This window comes from Podarcis tiliguerta (assembly GCF_965153285.1).
Source record: "Podarcis tiliguerta genome assembly, chromosome: 8".
Classification (NCBI taxonomy): Eukaryota; Metazoa; Chordata; class Lepidosauria; order Squamata; family Lacertidae; genus Podarcis; species Podarcis tiliguerta.
Window position 1 is genome coordinate 38,358,658 of NC_139541.1, and position 17,905 is coordinate 38,376,562.

The 17,905-nt window shown below is 46.7% G+C and overlaps 1 protein-coding gene across 1 annotated transcript; it reads right to left on the reverse strand.

Moving 5' to 3' along the window:
* Window positions 1–10,533: 10,533 nt before the first annotated feature.
* Window positions 10,534–17,610, reverse strand: RPL13 (ribosomal protein L13). Its single transcript, XM_083456519.1, has 6 exons — window positions 17,493–17,610; window positions 15,545–15,662; window positions 14,465–14,606; window positions 13,218–13,391; window positions 12,297–12,353; window positions 10,534–10,733 (listed from the first exon to the last, which is right to left on the reverse strand). Exons 2-6 carry the CDS (start codon window positions 15,646–15,648, stop codon window positions 10,575–10,577), a joined length of 636 nt encoding a protein of 211 aa, XP_083312645.1. The 5' UTR covers window positions 15,649–15,662; window positions 17,493–17,610; the 3' UTR covers window positions 10,534–10,574.
* Between the last annotated feature and the right edge of the window lie 295 nt (window positions 17,611–17,905).

Sequence of the window (17,905 nt, forward strand, 5' to 3'; positions counted from 1 at the left end):
GTGGAGACCTTGCTGTGCCAGTCAAGCCACCCTTCCCTTCCTGGAGGGGCTGAATATACTGAAGCTTGCCTTACTACTGAGTCAGACGACTGGTTCCCCTAGCTCAGGTTTGTCTACACTAACAGGCAGCTGGTCTCCAGGGTTTCAGACAGGGTCCCCCCCACCCACCCAGCCCTACTTAGAGATGCTGGAGATGGGATCTGAGGCCTTCTGCACCCAAAGCATGTGCTCCACCACAGAACTAGGATTCCATTCCTCCTGGTTCTAAATAAAGGGCTGGCTTAAATAGAATCACAGCAAACCACCTTCTACCAAGTCAGACCACTAGGTTCATCTGGCTCAATATGGTCTACACTAGTTGTGAGGAACCTTTGTCTCTCCAGGTAGGGTTGCCAGGTCAGGAGCATCCCAGACCCTGAGATTTCAGGGCTCAAGCTTCAAACCCAGTGATGTCATGGAGGTTGATGTCATTAAGCATGATGCAGTAAACATTGGCCGCAGTCGTCAAGAGCATGTTGTTCAAACAAAAAACACAGTCTAACAAATTAGCAGATATGTTACTGGCTGGAAGTTGATAGAAGCCTTAGCTAAAGTGGGTTGATCCCAGGTCCAGCTTAATAAAAAACATTTTTTTAAAGGCACTCTCCCCCACATGAAGATTCAAGCCCCCCATCTGCCCCCTGAAGGGGGCCAGACAAACCTGGAAACTCCAGGTCAACCTCAAGATGATGCTGAACTGCAGCTCCCATCATCCCTGGCCATGAGCCATATTAGCTGGAGCTGATTGGAGTTCCCCATACTATGCTACCTGCAGCAGATCTCCAGGGTTTCCAAGAGGGTCTTTCCCCCGCTGCACCTGCAGAAGCCAGGGGTAGAACCTGGGACTGCCTGCATGCAGAAGGGATGCTGTGCCACTGAGCTGCAGCAGCTGCTTTCCAGCTAGCAGGAGATTGGAGGAGAAAGGGGTTGTTTTTAACCAGAGCTGCCACCCCAGATGCTTTGATCTGAGCCTCTTCTTTCCTGTGTTATCAATGAGGGGCTGCCATCCTTGCTCCATTGGGACTGCAAGGGGCTTCACTCCTCTTGCCCCCATCAGAATGAAAGAGTTGTTTCCTCTTGCTGGGCCAAGGTAGCCACTGCAGCCATACAGCTCCATGTCCCGAGAGAGCCGGCAGGCAGGTTAATTATAACAAATGGCTGTAATTAGCAGAAGGAAAATCAATGCAGGAAAAATTACCCTCCTGCTGCCTCTTGTTTTTCAACATGGATAATTGCCTGGGACACAGGTCAGCACTTTGGAGAAGGAGGCTTCTTCAGTCAGTTTCTCTCTCCCTCTCTCTCTCTCTCTCTCTCTCTCTCTCTCTCTCTCTCTCACACACACACACACACACACACACTAAAAACACCACACACTCTTACCTTGGAGGAAGCTTCACCAAATACAGCATTAAACAGGACTTACATTCTATCTATCATCTATCTATCAGCATCATCTAACTACCAACCTACCAACCAAAAACAACAGGACGTATCTTGAGTAGATATTGTTAGGATTGTGCTGACACATGGGATTTTCCTGATCGGAGGGTGAATGCAGTATATCTATCTATATCTATCTATCTATCTATCATCTATCTATATCTATCTATTTAAAAAATGCTTTGGGAACCTAGCTGGTCTGAAAAGAGGTAATGTAAATAAATTTAGTAAACTGTGTATCATAAATACTGCACAGACATTTTCACCCAGGCATCCTTTTTGCTTAAATGTGCACAGATTCGCAGACAGTCTTAATGTTTCTATTCATGTCCGGAGGAGCAGAGAAGTGAGTTGAAGAACAGAACATCTACTGTTTTTAACCTGGCCTTTCAAACATGGAAATCTGGGCCAAGGGAACCTCAGTTGCGGTCCTCCCGGTCTCAGGGTCCTCTCCTGGCCACGTCCCCATTCTAGGCCACACCGCTCACCTAGTCCAAGCCCCACTTTCCTTGAGTGCTTTTGCCTCCCACCTGCCTGGGAGGAGAGGGGTGTGAATGGAAACCTCTGACTGCCTAAGAGACTCGTTTATTGCTTCACCCATTTTTGTCTCCATTTTGACTGTCCTCCCACCCACCCCCGGCATGTGGCCCCAGGCTAGTTATCCATGAGCAAATATGACCCCTGGGCTGGAAAAGGGCCATAGCTCAGTGGTTAGGGCATCTGCCTTGGATGCAGAAGGTCACAGGTTGAATCCTTGACATCTCCAGGTAGGGCTCGGAATGAACCCAGTTTGCAGTCCCAGAGAAGTGTTGCCAGTCAGGGCAGACAATACTAAGCTAGATGCTCCGATGGCCTGACGCAGTAGGAGGCAGCTTCCTGCGTTCTTGTCTCTGATCTAGACTATACAGATGGCTGGCAGCCGTTTGGCATGGACGGGTTAAAAATATATCGAGAATACAAAATGTGCTCATTGCTGTGGCGCTGAAAACATCGGAGAGCTGAAAACCTGCCTGGCTGAACACTCAGCGGATTCAATAAAAGCACCCTGGGATTAATTCTGCGATGCTGCCTTAATGTTTGGAAGAGGGCTTTGAATTGACAGGCAAGTCCCACTATTGACGGATTTCAGCCGCGTCCCGAAGTATTTATCTGTTCAGCAGCAACAAATCGTTGATGACTCATTCGTCAGCACTAATTCTCCTCCTCTTCATGTTTGTTGTACATTCACTCTCTGCCCCCCCCCTGTAGGTTTTTCTCAGCCTGCAATTTCATTTTTATTGTTTGCCGCCAAATACTCCAACATCTGAAGGTCATTTTTTAATTCACAAGTTCTTCCCAGAAATGTCTACACATCCGCTCTTGCCTCCCACCCACTTTGTGCAACAGGCACCTCTAACATGCCCTCCTCTTTCCACCGTGAGCCTGTCCCTGAACGTAACCACGTGGAGGCACATGCCTCTGGAGACACACGGCGTCCTTGGAACAGTGGTGAGGAGACCCCTCCTGGAAAAGCTGGCGGCTCGCTCTATCTCTCTAACTCAGCGGCAGCAACCTGGCAATGCAGCTTCATCTCCCACTATAAAAGGGAGGCTCACAGAGCATATGCAGAGTGGGTACACCTCCCCTCATGGGGCCCTTGCCTTTTGCACACATCCACCCTTCCTTCCAAGGTGCAAGAGGGAGGGCATTAGTGGCCATGGCAGGAGGAGAAGGAGGAGGAGGAGGAGGAGACAGCAATATAAGTGCAGTAGAAAAGAGAGCAGAGCCCAGTGCTGGCTATGAAGGCACAAGCCACAGTGGCAGCTATCCAGAGCCCTCTGAAGCAGCACCTAGAGTGGTCTTCAGGTGTTTTGGAATACAACTCCCATGAGCCGCAATTGGCTCAGCCCAATGGAAGTTACGGTCCAAAACAGCTGGAGGGCACCAGGTTGGGGAAGGCAGAGCTGGGGAACATTTTTCAGCCTGAGGTTCACATCCTCTTCAGGCAATATGCCCCTAGTGGTGGTGGGGGGACCAGAAGCAAAGGTGGACAGAGCAGTTTCTTTAAGTTGTATATTTGCAGAGTAGGTTAGTTTCTGCTCATTCACAGCCTCCTTCATGCTGCTCCAAAGAGTAGGACTCAAACCCATGGATTCAAGTTACAAGAAAGGAGATTCCGACTCAAGATCAGGAAGAACTTTTTGACTGTAAGAGCTGTTTGACGGTGGAATGGACTCCCTTGAAAGGTGGTGGGCCCTCCTTCCTTGGAGGTTTTTAAGCAAAGGTTGGGTGGTCATCAGTCATGGATGCTTTAGTTGAGGTTCCTGCATTGCAGGGAGTTGGACTAGATGACCCTCAGGTCCCTTGCAACTCTGAAATTCTGCCATTCTGTGATTCATTTGAAGGAAACCAAACTCTGGAAGCACTTGGAACCACAGGAATCTCCTAAATAAACAAGGCGTATCTTAAACCACTGCTTGACTCTTCAGTCCCAAGAGCCTCCTAGTGATTCTTCACCAAGCTGGGGCGAGATGTGTCAAAGAATCCCTGGAAAAAGCAAAGAGACGTTTGACTCGAGCACATCCAAACTGACTGTGTGAATCAGGCAGAATGCTCAGCCCCGTCCCCTCTGGCCCAGTCAGTGACTTTTTGTGGTCCATGGAGCCAAGATGCCTCCTTCCTTCCCCCTCGCACAGCAGCCCAGGTTCAGCTGCCTGGGCCAAGTAGCTGCCAGAGAGTCAGGCTAATTAAGCCGCTCAGTCAAAAGGTCGGTATTTGCTAATTAAATGAGTGTTAACAAGTGCCTGGGAGCCAAAAGGAGAAGGGGAGGGGAAGAGACTCGGCTCCATCACATGCTGAATTAATATCAACAGGAGTCCTTGAGGAGGGGGGGCCACTAGGCAGCCCAGCCTGGCCTGGAGACACTGGGGAAATCAAGGGCTTCCACCTCTCAATAAGCAACGCTCACCCGCAGATGAAAGGCTGTCCTTCTCTACGGCCATTTTTATACGATATGATCCAAGATCTTAAAAGACAGCTTGGTTTCTCCAAATGCAGCAAGCTGCCTTCAAGTCAAAGCATTGCCGAATTTTATCTAAACTAGTAAGCGGTGGCTTCTCCAGGGTTTTAGGCAGGGCACATTCTCAGCCCTACCTAGAGATGCCAGGGATTGAACCCTGGACCTTCTGCATACAAAGTGGATCATCTACCCACCAGGGGTGTTGCTCAGGGCACAAGCCCAGGGCATAAATCTGCATGATGTTTGCATACGCTAATTTATATGCAGAGGTACAAACATGGGTTGATTTCAGAGGGAAAATGAAGTCTGGCTCTTGCTTTCAGGGCTTACTCTCACCCTCTCCTCAGTCTCTGGGCAAGAACTACTGCTGACGTATATAAGGAAACTAAAGCAAGTCTTAAAGAAAGTAAAGTGACCCCTGACCATTAGGTCCAGTCATGGCCGACTCTGGGGTTGCGGCGCTCATCTCGCTTTATTGGCCGAGGGAGCCGGCGTGCAGCTTCCAGGTCATGTGGCCAGCATGGCTAAGCCGCTTCTGGCGAACCAGAGCAGCACACGGAAATGCCATTTACCTTCCCACCGGAGCGGTACCTATTTATCTACTTGCACTTTAATGTGCTTTCGAACTGCTAGGTTGGCAGGAGCAGGGACTGAGCAACAGGAGCTCACCCTATTGCGGGGATTCGAACCGCCGACCTTCTGATCAGCAAGTCCTAGGCTCTGTGGTTTAACCCACAGCACCACCCGCGTCCCTAAAGCAAGTCTTATCCACCATCTAATGCAGGGTAGGGAATTTGTCAGCCCCAGAGCTACATTTCTTTCTGGGCCGCCCACCAGATGCCAGATGCCAGTGGAGGGCAGGACCAGATGCAAAAGTGGACGGAGCAACAAATGCAAAGTTTACCTTTCTATGGCAGGCTGGTTTCTATGCACACTCACATATCCTGCTCTGTCCTCCATCCAGACAAGCAAGAGGCACATTCACCTGCTCCAAGTCACCATCACTCCATAGAGAGATAGTGATTTTGGAGATAGCAACTAATACCAAAGGCTGGGAAACTCACACTGTGGCTGCTTAACAATGTTTCCTTCTGCAAGCCCCGAGGATTAGGAGCCCCCTGGCAAAAGCAGCTGCCCCCTGTACCCTCATCAAGCTCCATGAGGCCTCTGCCAAGCAGGCAAGCGTGTCTCCCTCACAACTTGCCAGCACCCGGGGTTTGATCAAGCTGGGTAAGATCACTATGACTCCTGTTCCTCTACCAGGGTCTCTTTCTAGTTCACAGCGCATGTTAGCAGCTTCCCTGTGCCTGCAAGATGATTGACAGCTCTGGGGAAGATTCTGCTCATAGCAGGGCAGCCCAGAAGAAAGAGCATCCTCAGCAGGGCCAAAGGGTGGGGATCTCCATCTGTCAATTTCCTTCCCCGTTTGCTCCTGACAGCTCCATAGGAGTGGGCCGATCTCAGCTCCTGTTTTAAAAAACAAAACAGATTCATGGAGGAGAGGGCTATCAGTGACTACTAGACACAATGGCTATGTTCAATCTCAAGTGTAGGAGGCAGTATGCTTCTCATTAGCAGTTACTTGGGAGCACAAGTGGGAAGAGCTTGTGGGTTTTCTGATAGACCAGTGTGAGGTCAGTATGCTGGACTAGATAACCCTGAGATTTGATCTGGAAGGGTTCCTCTTATGTCCTTACCTGACCCTCTGAACCTGACTGCTGCCTTCTCATTTTCGCTGCTGGGCACCAAACATTGGGAACAAGTAGATTGATAAAAACAGAGCTGTATGGTGAGGACCGGGTAGGGGAGGAGCAGGAAATAGAACCCAGAGGAAAGCTAAAAAGGGCATCCCATGATCTGAGAAGCACCTTGGACCACTGGCAGAGAAAGCATCACCCTTCCACCTGCCAGGCACAGCCAACATTTTGTCTTGTGCGAGGCCGTGCGTCACAATGCGCATGGAAAGGGCAAAGCTCGTTGCCGCATGCGCTAGGACGGAAGTCACTGCCTGCACTCGGAGGCAGCGGCTTCTGCAAAGCAGGAACATTACTCAGAGTAGCCCCTTCCCATCTGTGCTCCCAGCCCTGGCAGGTGCCCAAGAGTCTGCCTAGGACCAGAGCCCAGCAAAAGAGAAGCTGCGCTGGCTGAACACGCAAAGCGGGCAGCATTTCCTGCCTCTAATGAGAACAATTTGCAATGCTGGCTGCTTCCTGGTGAAGTCTCTGGAACACAGAGTTTCCCTTGAAATTTGCTTGATAGAGTAGAAGGCATGCTAGACTTCATTGTCCAAGGAGCTCTGATGTCCTAGTCTCCGCAGAAATTAAGTTCCTTCTAGAATGGAGGAGGGATCCAGCCACGGCAACACGCAGGGGCATTTAATTGTATTTCTTTACCGCATTTTTGTTAAGGCACCCAAGGGGGTTTATAATTTTAAAAATAACAAAAACAAATAAACGATATTAAATGTAAAGAGCAGGGTGAGGGTGGAGGAGAAGAGAGAGATGCAGAGGTATTCACAGGCTGAGGAGGGATTTATGCCAAGGTCAGATTGGCTAGTGCCAATGTCTCATCTTTTCTGCTCTTCTCTTGCTCTTTTACTGTGGAACAGCTCAGATGGATTGATCTAGTGCAGCCCTGCCTTTCAAAAATGGCCTTTTCACTTATTGAAACTCTTACCCTACATGCTGGAGGGGCCCATGACCTAGCCTCAGGAACATAGGAAGCTGCATCATAAGGAGTCAGACCCATGGATCAGTCTCGCTGGGCATTGAACTTGGGATCTTCTGCAGGTCATGCAGATATCCTGCCATCGTGCTATGGGATTTCCCCAAACCCTTTGTTTTTCCCAAGAGTTTTAAGGCTGAGCAGTGAATCAGGAAGTCACCAGTTCTCAGACTGCCATCCACATTCGGAATATAGAAATTATCATCTTCCATGCAGGGTTGTTGCAATTATTGAGATGGTGGATAAAGCGTGCCTCAACTACTCTGAAGCACTATGTAATACACACACACACACAGAGAGAGAGAGAGAGAGAGAGAGAGAGAGAGAGAGAGAGAGAGAGAGAGAGAGAAGAGTATGAGATTCTTAATCCTGGGATCATGGGTTTGAACCCCATTTTGGGCAAAAGATTCTTGCATTGCAGACGGTTGCACTAGATGACCCTCATGGTCCCTTCCAACTCTATGATTCTATTTCTCACTCTCTTAATAGGTATTGCAAAGAAAGAAGAATTTCAGCAACTGCAACAACTCACCTTGTGAAGCACTGGGAAAAGTGATACCTAAACAAAGTCTAGTTTCTGCACTGCCACCTTGTGGCATCTTGAGTCGGATGGCCCTGGTCATTAATTACCCTTCCGAAGCTGAGCTGAGAAACTAAAGAGGCAGGGAAAGGTACCAAAGGAGAGATCAAATCTAATCACAAAGGTCAGCTCCTCAGGACAGGAGTCTCCAGGGTACTTCCACGTGGGTTATAGGTTGTAAAGAGGAAATCCTGGAAACAAAACTCTGTTACTTTCAACAACTTGAGTGTTAAACTTACTGCTAAATTGAGGGCTTACTGCCACCAAGTGGAACCAATATGTACCTGCATGTCTCTCTTTGAAAAAAATGCCGTGGAGAGGATTTCTCCTTTGGGTTAATTAACTCAGCCAAGGGATGGAGATACTCTAGGTGTGCACCCCCTCCCTCTTCAAAAAAGAAGAGCCTCCAGGGCATTGGCACAGGCTTTGAGAGGCAGATTTATTAGACTTGTTAGTTAATGAATTCTCTCATGGTGGTCAAAACAAGAAATGTGATAGCCACATATGAAATCAGTTATTTTGGCACAAGCATTCATGGGCCATTTTCTCAGTTGCATGAAACAGATTTGCAATGGCTGTCCTGGACTGTCAAGCAGTTTACCCCCAGCACCCGGTACATGATCATATGTGGAGACACAGAGGACTGAACTTAGAAATGGGTTAACTTTAGATTTCCTCAGCTTCCATCCATCACATGCAAGCCTAGTATGAAGAGGTTGGACGAAACCACATTTAAAAGTTTGGCAGGATTTCAAACAGTACAGAGACTTCATGTGCAAGCTCCCACTGCAGAACAAAAAGCACCACTCCAAGCTGTGAAATCTCCCTGAGCCGAACAAGAGATGCAATTGTGTCCTTCCAAATATACTATTGGAGCAATGCGCACATGGAGTGCATGGAGCATAAAGGGAGGGCCAGTACCTCTGATAGGTGACACATCGTGCTCCTTCTGGGGTAATTTGTCCACCTTCAGTCCCAACCATGCACTCAGCTCTCACCTATAGCAGCTGTCAGCATGCAAGAGTGACAATACCCCAGGAACAGTTTCAACTGGCCAGCTAAACCAGGTGTGGGTAGCTGATGGGTCTCAAACCCTCAGAAAGTTAGGGACTTTCTCTGCATGCAAAGACAGGCTCTGGTGGATTGAGTGAACAAAACTAATAGTGGATCCAACAGTCAAGAAGGTGGTTTCTGCCCACGCTGTACAGGGAAGTGAGGGGCAGATGGGGCATGTCAACCTGTGAAGGTAGCTCATCAAGAAGGAAAACTCTGGTCCTAAACCTCTGCTGCTTTGTGGAGTCATCTTCAGGGGGAAAAGGCTAAGGAGCAAACCCTACAAAAATCTGGAATGGAGTCCCCAAGACAGTTGGATGGCATCTTGTACACCTCCTTCCAGCAACTCCTGCTGCCAAGCTGGTGCCAGGTGTATTGCTGGATCTTGTCATCTGGGCAGCCCAGGACCTCCATACACACGGTCCAGGCTTGTGCCCCAGGGGTCACTTCAGTGCCAACACAGTGGTTTGACTTCACCCCCGAAGGCACACTCCATCGTCTCTAGAGACAGGAGGATGCAAACTAATGTGTGCATACTGCCCTTCTTCAGAGCAACATGTGACGCCTACCTGCTCTGTGTCCACAAAATTTCACAGAATGGACTGCTGAAGCATGAGGGGGGATTTGTAACTTTTACCTGCTCCAGATCTGTAGCATGTCAAGAGAATTAGTCTCGTCTCCAGATGACTAATGGGGATGGGTAGATAAGTGGCAATGCTACATTTATGGCTTGGCTAGTAAAACTAAACCAGACTTGTGGTTCCCATCCACTCCCATAGATACCCTCTAGGTATTGTAAATAGGATCCTCTGCACTTCACATTAAGCACACACTCAATTTTTCCAGCAGAGCTGAGTGATCAACCAAGCCCAGCTTCTATTAATCGACTAAGTACATTCATTTCCTCAATGGGATGCAGCAGAGGTGAAAAGGCAGCTCATCCAGACAGTAAAGAGTACATTCCTGGAAAATGCATTCCTGAAAATAACTGCATCGGATTCTCTGGTGGCTTGTTTGGTCTTCACTTCAGCTCAGCTCACTTTTGCTCTCAGAAAACACCACACCTGGTCTACATTAATCCAGTAAGGAGTTGACACCGAAATGGCACTATGGTAAGAATCAGGTCTCTCCGTGAATCCCTTGCAAGATTCAGTGTAAAAAATCTAAGAAGCCATCTTGTACCAAGTCAGAGCATCGGTTCATATAGCTTGGTAATGTCTGCACTGACAGGCAGCAGCTCTCTGGAGTTTCAGATGGGCAACATTCCCAGCCCTACAGGTGCTTGAACTGGGACCCTCTGCATCCAAAGCCCGATGCTCTACCACTGAGCTATGGCTGTTCCCCATACATATATGAGGAACTTGCATTTATCACCTTCTGTTCTACTAAATACCCAAATTACCCAGCTCTGTATCTGCCAAAAGGGAACCTAAGTAAGCAAGGAATGGTAGGTCACCCCTTTCATCCCCCAACCAGGGGGTTAAAAATATAAAATGGGATCCAACTAGCACTGCCTTCCATTCCCCAGGCTGCTTTAATACTGAAAACCCAAGAGGTACCAGCCTCCTTGCCAAACTACTGGAGCGCCCACAAAAAATGAGTGGGCATGAGATGGAGATGGCAAAGGGGCTATGCTCAAGTGCCAGGATTCCCAGCCCATGTTGCTCTTCCCCACATCTCTAAGACAAGCACCACATAGTTCCAAATCTATCCTTTATTGAGGTGCTCCGAACAAAGAGTTTATTTCTTCTTTTCCACATCCTGCTCTGCTGCTTCCTTGGCTCGCTTAGCCCGGATGCCAAAGAGCCGAGCATTTGCCCGGGCCATGCGCAGGCTGGCAAAAGCCTTGAAATTCTTCTCTTCCTCCGATATAACCCGGGCTTTCTCTTTTTTGTAGACCTAAGGAAAGAACCAGACAATCAGGGCACACACCAAAAAGCTGCTGCTTTCTTCCCATTTCTGATTCAATATTTGCCCACCCTACGGCTCAGTCTTAACACTTTTAAGTCACAGGCTGTTTACCTTTAAAGAACACCCAAATCACATTCATTCCTTCAAAGAATTCTGGGCAGCGGAGTTTATCCCCCAGAGAGTTACAATTCCTAGCAACCCTCAACAAATTGCAGTGCCCATAATTCTTTTCGGGACAAAATGTGCTCAAAATATGTAATATGTATGCAGACTCAGCCCCTTTCTGTAGCAGCACTCAGAACACCAGAAGAGCCTGCTGGATCAGGCCAATGTCCCATTTAGTCATGCATCTTGTTCTCACAGCAGCCAACCGGATGCCCTAATGTGAAGCCTACAAAGAGAACCTAAGCGCAACAGCACCCTCCCTCACTTGTGATTCTGAGCAACTGGAGTTCAGAGACATACTGACAGTGAAGTTGGAACCCTCTATGGCTAGTCCAGGCACAGGAAAAATTCATTGCCAAAATGTTGCAGAAAATATTTTCTGCATCACTAGCAGAATCTAGTGATCAGTTAGAGGGACTAAAAATGAAGGTGGTCAGCAGCATAAGGCCTTGGATATAAACATAGAGAATATCCACTTTTGGAATAAGAGGAACAGTTATGGCCAGTCAGTCTCAAAAAGGAAAGGCAACCAAAATGACCAACAGGTTGGAGCATCTTCTCTTATGAGGGAAGGCTAAAATATTTGGGGCTTTTCGAGGGGTGGGGAGCAGCATAGTAGATAGCTTCTACCCAATGACTAATTAACTTTTGGAACCTATTGCCACAAGGTGTGACAACAGCCACTGGCTTAGGTGGCTTTCAAAGGAGATGAGACAAATTCATGTGGTAGGAGACAGTCAATGGCTTCTAGCTATAGTTGTATACTAGTTTATTTTACATTTACATACTGGCCCTCAATATACTAGATTTCCAGGGCAGTCACCTTATTTCAATAAAACAAAACAAAAATAAATTGAATGCCCATATCCAGAAATACAGCACGGAGTACCTCTTGCTGGAGGACAAGGAAGAGCAGAGAGGGCTGTTTTCTTTAAGCCCTGCTGCTGCTGGGCTTCCCAGAGGCACTGTGAGAAGTAAGGACTTTAGAAGAGACCGATCCCCAGCAGGACTCCACAAGGCTAACCACCTACTTGACTGCTTCTTTTTTAATATTCAATTTCTGTTAGAAATTCAGTAGCATCAGAACTACCACCATTCACTTGTTCAAATTTTGTGTACGACTTACTCAAAAAACCAACCAACAACTTTCAATATTGATTGCAAACTTGTGTTTTGCAAGATTCCAAGGACATAACTATGCTTGAGTGAATGAGAAGTAGCCAACTCAACATTGAAGCTGCTCCTTTTTGTTAAGTCACAGAACATCATTTCACACCCAAGAAACACAGCTGCTCTCAAGAGACCATTTCACTGACGTTGGAAGCAGGAAATTTCCCATTACAAAGTCTATAAATTTCAGAGGAAAGATCTATGGAAGTCACTTACATTTTTGATGGGCATAACTGGTCCAGAGAGCTGTGTGGCCATCTTGAGCTCTTCAGCCTGTGGAGAGAAGAAAATGTTCAGGAATTAACTTAACTATTTATTCCACCTCCCTTTTTTGGACAGCAAGAAAAAAAACCCTAGCTTGGATTATGTCATACAAGTGCTGAAGGCGCCTCTAAAAATCTTACTGTAGGGGCAAGGTTAACAGAGTTGAAGACGAAGAATACCAAAATTTCCAGTTTAGCCTTATATTGCTGTCATCTCACTTTTCCTCAACACTTCTGCTCTCTCTCCAATACAGGTAACTGCAAGGTCTTTAAAGACGTATGTACACACTTTGAGAATCATAGCAACTAAGGAAGAGGGCCCTGGAAGAAACTTTTTTTAAAAATAATTTTTATTAAAGATTTCTTAGTTTACAAATATACGTGCAACCTCTCTTTTTTCAAGTTGCGTTTTCTACAGATCAGTTTCACTTGTTGTGAGACATTAGTGCTGCATGCAGTACTGGGTTGGGAAGAAAAGAGGGGGAGGGTGGGGGTGGTAATGCTTCTACTTAGTGGTTTTGTGTCAGCGTCACTTGTGGGGGTTATCTATCTATTTGCTTGTTACATTTCCTTGGTGGTAAGGGGATGGGGGTGGCCTTGTCTTTGGGTGGCTGTATTGGAACAAACTTGTGATGTTGTAGCTGAAGTAGCATGTGACCACCAGCAATGGAAAGCAGGTAGTGTTTCTGCCTCTTATACTGGATGCAAGCTTTTTTGTGCCCCAGTCATAATCAAGTACTCCTTGGAAGTTGTGTCCTTGGGAGTTTTATAGTGTGCTTTGCTGCACAGCTTTCGCCCCACCAGACTTATTAGAAATAAAGCTCCCTTCTCCTGCAACACCTACTTCCCCTGAAATTCTCCCCTATATACTTACTGCACTGTCGCCCTTCTTAGGGGCAGAAGGTTTCCGGGGAAAGAGAATGATCTTAGAGCGGTATTCCTTCAGCCGCTGCACATTTGCCTGCAGGGCTTCTGTTGACCTGTTCCGGCGCCTGGGGTCCACTGAGATACCAATTGTCTGGGCAAACTTCTTGTTGATGCCGGCCATCTAGGGAAAGCATATTAACCTAAGCCACAAGTAAAAGCAACTTGTACACTGCCAGCCCTGTACCTGCTATGGAGGCAGAAAAATCATCAGCCGGAAAATTTCTTACTTGTCTACTTAACAATATTGATACTTTATATAATAGTACAGCAATGTTTTCAAAAACTGATGTTGCCCTATGTTTTCTTTGTTTTTCTGTTAATGTATTAACAAAATATTTGTTTTGAAACTCTTTAATAATTATTTTTTTACAAAGAGAAGGAAAGCTTCAAAACGTAAGTAATCACAGTACTGAGATTCCAGGGACAGAGCCATCATCTGATTGAAAGGCTCTCAAAGAAATGGCAAGTGGCTTGCAAGGGCAACAAAGAGAGACCTTCTGATAGGATGCTAATGTACCTGGCCAAACAATTTTTCTCCAGTACCTAAAAAGAAATCTCCACCAAAATACTGAATAAATATATGTAAGGCTAAACTCTTGTCCTTTAAGCAATTAGAAACGGACAACAGAAGGGTGTGGGTTTTAATTTTTAGCTGCCTAAAGATCCTCGTATAACCCACTCTGAAGGAACAGGGATTAGCTATACAGTGGTACCTCAGGTTAAGTACTTAATTCGTTCCGGAGGTCCGTTCTTAACCTGAAACTGTTCTTAACCTGAAGCACCACTTTAGCTAATGGGGGCCTCCTGCTGCCGCCACGCCACCAGAGCACGATTTCTGTTCTCATCCTGAAGCAAAGTTCTTAACCTGAAGCACTATTTCTGAGTTAGCGGAGTCTGTAACCTCAAGCGTATGTAACCTGAAGCGTATGTAATCCGAGGTACAACTGTACTATCGCTATAAAACTCTCCATCTGTTTAATTCAAGAACTTCCACTATAAATACAAAAACTAATCCTCCAAGAAATCTGATTCAATGAAGTTATTTGGTTATATGAAAGCCCCACCAACCACTGTACAAAACACAACAGACTCCTATATATCTTAGCTCACATATCATATGCCACAAGCCAAAACAACCTGTATTTCAGAGGCAGGCACTCATGTGTTAAGAGACACCTATGCTTTTTTACTTACTCTCAGCTCCTCCAAGCTGAATCCTCTACCAGCACGGACTTTTGTGTGGTAACGTACAGTGGGGCACCTCACAATTGGCCTGATTGGTCCAGATACCGGACGTGGAGCAATACGACGGGCCTTCGCCTGACGGGTCTTCCTCCTGGGTGCAGAAAGAAGTACAAAAGGGCTATGTTAAACCTGTTGTCTCTCCAAATATAACCCTTACTGAGCTCCCCTTATAGATAAACTTGGGATTGGTTGCAAGGGAAGGAGACATAAGGCAAGCATAGGAACAAAGGAAGTCCTGCTGGATCAGACCAAAGACCCACTTAGTCCAGCAACCTGGCCAATCAGACACCTAAAAGAAGCCTGCAAGCAGGTCCCCAGTGCAACTGCTTCATGTAATTCCTAGCAGCTGGTATTCAGAAGCATACTGCCTCTGGAGGCAGAACTAGCCATCACTAGGAGCCACTGATAGCCTTATCTTCCATGAATTCATCAAATCCTAGCACCACTCTTGTGCAAATGAATTCCATAGTTTGAGCAATGTGATGTGTGAAGCTATGCTCCTTTTGTATGCTTTACTGGAAGACCTGGAATTCTAGTATTATGTGAGAAAAAAACATGACTTCTTTTTTCCAAATCATGCATAATTTTATGCCTCTTATGTCCCTCCTTATTCACCTTCGCTCCCACCACAAACTACAAGTTGCAAATCTAATTTTTCCTTATAGGAGTTGCTCCAACCCCTTAATCATTTTGGTTGCCCCTCTCTGCACCTTTTCCAGCTGAACAATATCATTTTTGAGATGTGGAAACCAGAACTACAGACAGTATTTAAACTGCAGTAACACCAGAGATTTATATACAGGCATTAAGACAGTTCCGTTTTCAATCCTTTAACAGAGTAGATAGAAATAAAAAAAGCTACAGCCATCAGCTTATATGGGTTCAAAGGGTCATCAATGTGGTACAGCGATTCCGGAGAATTTTCATCATCTGGCTGAAGAACTGAACAAGTGTCTTGCAGAAAGCCAAAAATGGCAAGGCTCACACTTGCTTGCCTTTTGCATTATCCAGACAGCCATATAACCTCACCTGCGGATCTTCCTAGCAGGCTGATTAAACCATGTGGCCACTCGTCTTTGCCAGTCTTTGTGAAAATGGGGATTCAAGATCATGCCATTCCGGCTGGGCGCCATGGCTCCTTATGTCCCTGAAAATACAAACAGTATGGATTAGACTTCTTATGATTTCCATTTTAACATCTCTTTTCAGCATACAAAATATTATTTACACTTGCAACAGTTCTGTGAATTATACTGGAGACACATAATGTCATGCCCTTCTAAGCCCAATGGAAACCTAGCATTTGGATTCCTAATTGTGCCAAAGGTTGGAAACTTGCAGGCAGAATGCAGTTATGATGCAGGAAACCTTTTACTGGTAATATTAGGAAGAGCTTTGATCCATTCATCAAATATCCCACAATCTGTTTAACAATATCAAACATGCATCACTGCAGCATCTCTTCTGCAAGAGACCTTACAACAACATCAGGAGCTACCTACTTGCTTAATTTTGGCTGGTCCTGGCTACAGTGATTGGCAGCAGCCCTTCAAGGTTCAAAACCCTTCAACAGGAGATCCCAGAGAATGAACCTTCTACATGTACTCCTGCTGAACTATGGGGCCCTCCCTAACATATGAAACTGCTGTATAGGATCAGGCTATTGGTTCAGACTAGTACTGAGTCTTCTCTAGCAAGGCATTCAAGATACTAAATATCTTTTTTTTCCCTTTCCTCCCCTCACTCTTGTCTTATCCCTCAACCCCATACTGCCTATTAAAAGTAATGTCTTATTCTGAATGTGACTGACTTGTCACATTGTATGAAGGATACACAGACTTCATTTTTTAAAATGATACTAAAGATCTAACTTGGAGCCTCTTGCCAATGCCCTATCAGAATGGTAAAATATGGGGTCATCGCAGCCAAACTTACAAGGCTGCCTTCATTTGGATTCTGCACATTGCTCCATTGAGCCCAATACTGTACTGACTGATCTGGCTGGCTGTGGCTCTTCAAAGTCTTCCTCGTCCTGCTATCCAAGAGCTTAAACCTATGGCCTTCTGCATACACCCACTAAACTAGACTCCATCCCCACACAGGAACCCACCTCATGCTGACTCAAACCCTGTTAAGCTTAAGAAAAATGGTTTATTTCGCTATGAATAAGATAAAGCTGGTGGCTTTAAAACTGCTTGTTTAAAACGTTCAAAAGTCCGTTAGCATTCAGGGATACAATGGTAAAGGTAAAGGACCCCTGACAGTTAAGTCCAGTCGCTCTACAGGCTGAGGGAGTGACACTTGACTAAATCCCGTAAAGGGGAAACCATTTCTGCAGTCAACAATAAAATCCTCAATGAACACAAAAACACCCAGCAAAACAAATGCGCTGCACTTCTTCAGGACATTACATTTTAGCCAAAACTACTACAGTTAATGAGTTGTAATAGGTCGTTATTCACTAGCCAATATCACTCCGAAATACTGTAGCTGTGGCTTGACTAACCGGGCTACAAATCCTATTGATTGGTGCAATAATTATTGGCCAGAGACAGAACCTAGTACCACGATATATGAATGAGCTACGGGTGCCCCTGGGACGCTGGCTTCACCCACCCACCACTGGATGCTCTGGTGACATCAGCCCCTCGAAGGCCGCTAGCCGTCCTAACCGAGGCGCCAGAGTCTGGGCTTGGGCCCGCCTGCCTGCCTGCAAAGCCTGTGTCCTCCACTTCTGTGCTCTGGCTGGGCCTTTCTAAATAACGAGGCAGATCCAGAAGCTCAATGGAGCGCAAAGGATCGCCTCTAACAACCAGGCAAGAGCCCATCAGTCTCCCCACCGGTACCCCATAACCTTTCCGTAACGTCCACAAGACCCTCTAGAACCCGGGAGTCCGCCCCCGGAGTCCCCCATCCCCGCGCAGGCGACGGATGAAGGCGGATAGCCAACCAAGCATCCCCCAGCACGAGAACTCACCTCCCGGGAGAGAAAATGGCCGGCCGGAAAAAGAAAGAACTCTTGCCAGGAACTCTGGGATATCTGAGCCGCCGTGCGTGACCCGGTTCAGGAAATGCGAAACGCTCCTTCCGCGGCCAATCAGGGAGAGGGAATTACCCTCACTGGCGTCAGCCGCTATGTCCCACACATTGTCTTGCCAGTAACAAAGATGGCGCCCATCTTAAAGGTACCGCGGTCGTTCAATTCTGCCGGCTCGTAATGGATGGAGCGGCGTGGGAAGGGAGTCTCCTAGTCAAAGAGTCACATTTACTGTTCCTTTTCGTTTGGCATTTGACCCCACCCACCATCGGGATGTAGTCCCTGAAGGTTGGCCAGAGAGAAATGCAGCCATTGGGCTGAAAAATGCCCCTCTCCCCACAGGTTTATAATGT

Excerpts from the sequence above, each read along its gene's own strand:
- RPL13 (XM_083456519.1), bottom strand. The coding sequence starts at position 15,648 with ATGGCGCCCAGCCGGAATGGCATGATCTTGAATCCCCATTTTCACAAA. Across the intron at positions 14,607-15,544 it reads CCTGCTAGGAAGATCCGCAG|GAGGAAGACCCGTCAGGCGA; the intron begins GTGAGGTTATAT and ends TTCTGCACCCAG. Across the intron at positions 13,392-14,464 it reads TCAGCTTGGAGGAGCTGAGA|ATGGCCGGCATCAACAAGAA; the intron begins GTAAGTAAAAAA and ends TGCTTTCCCTAG.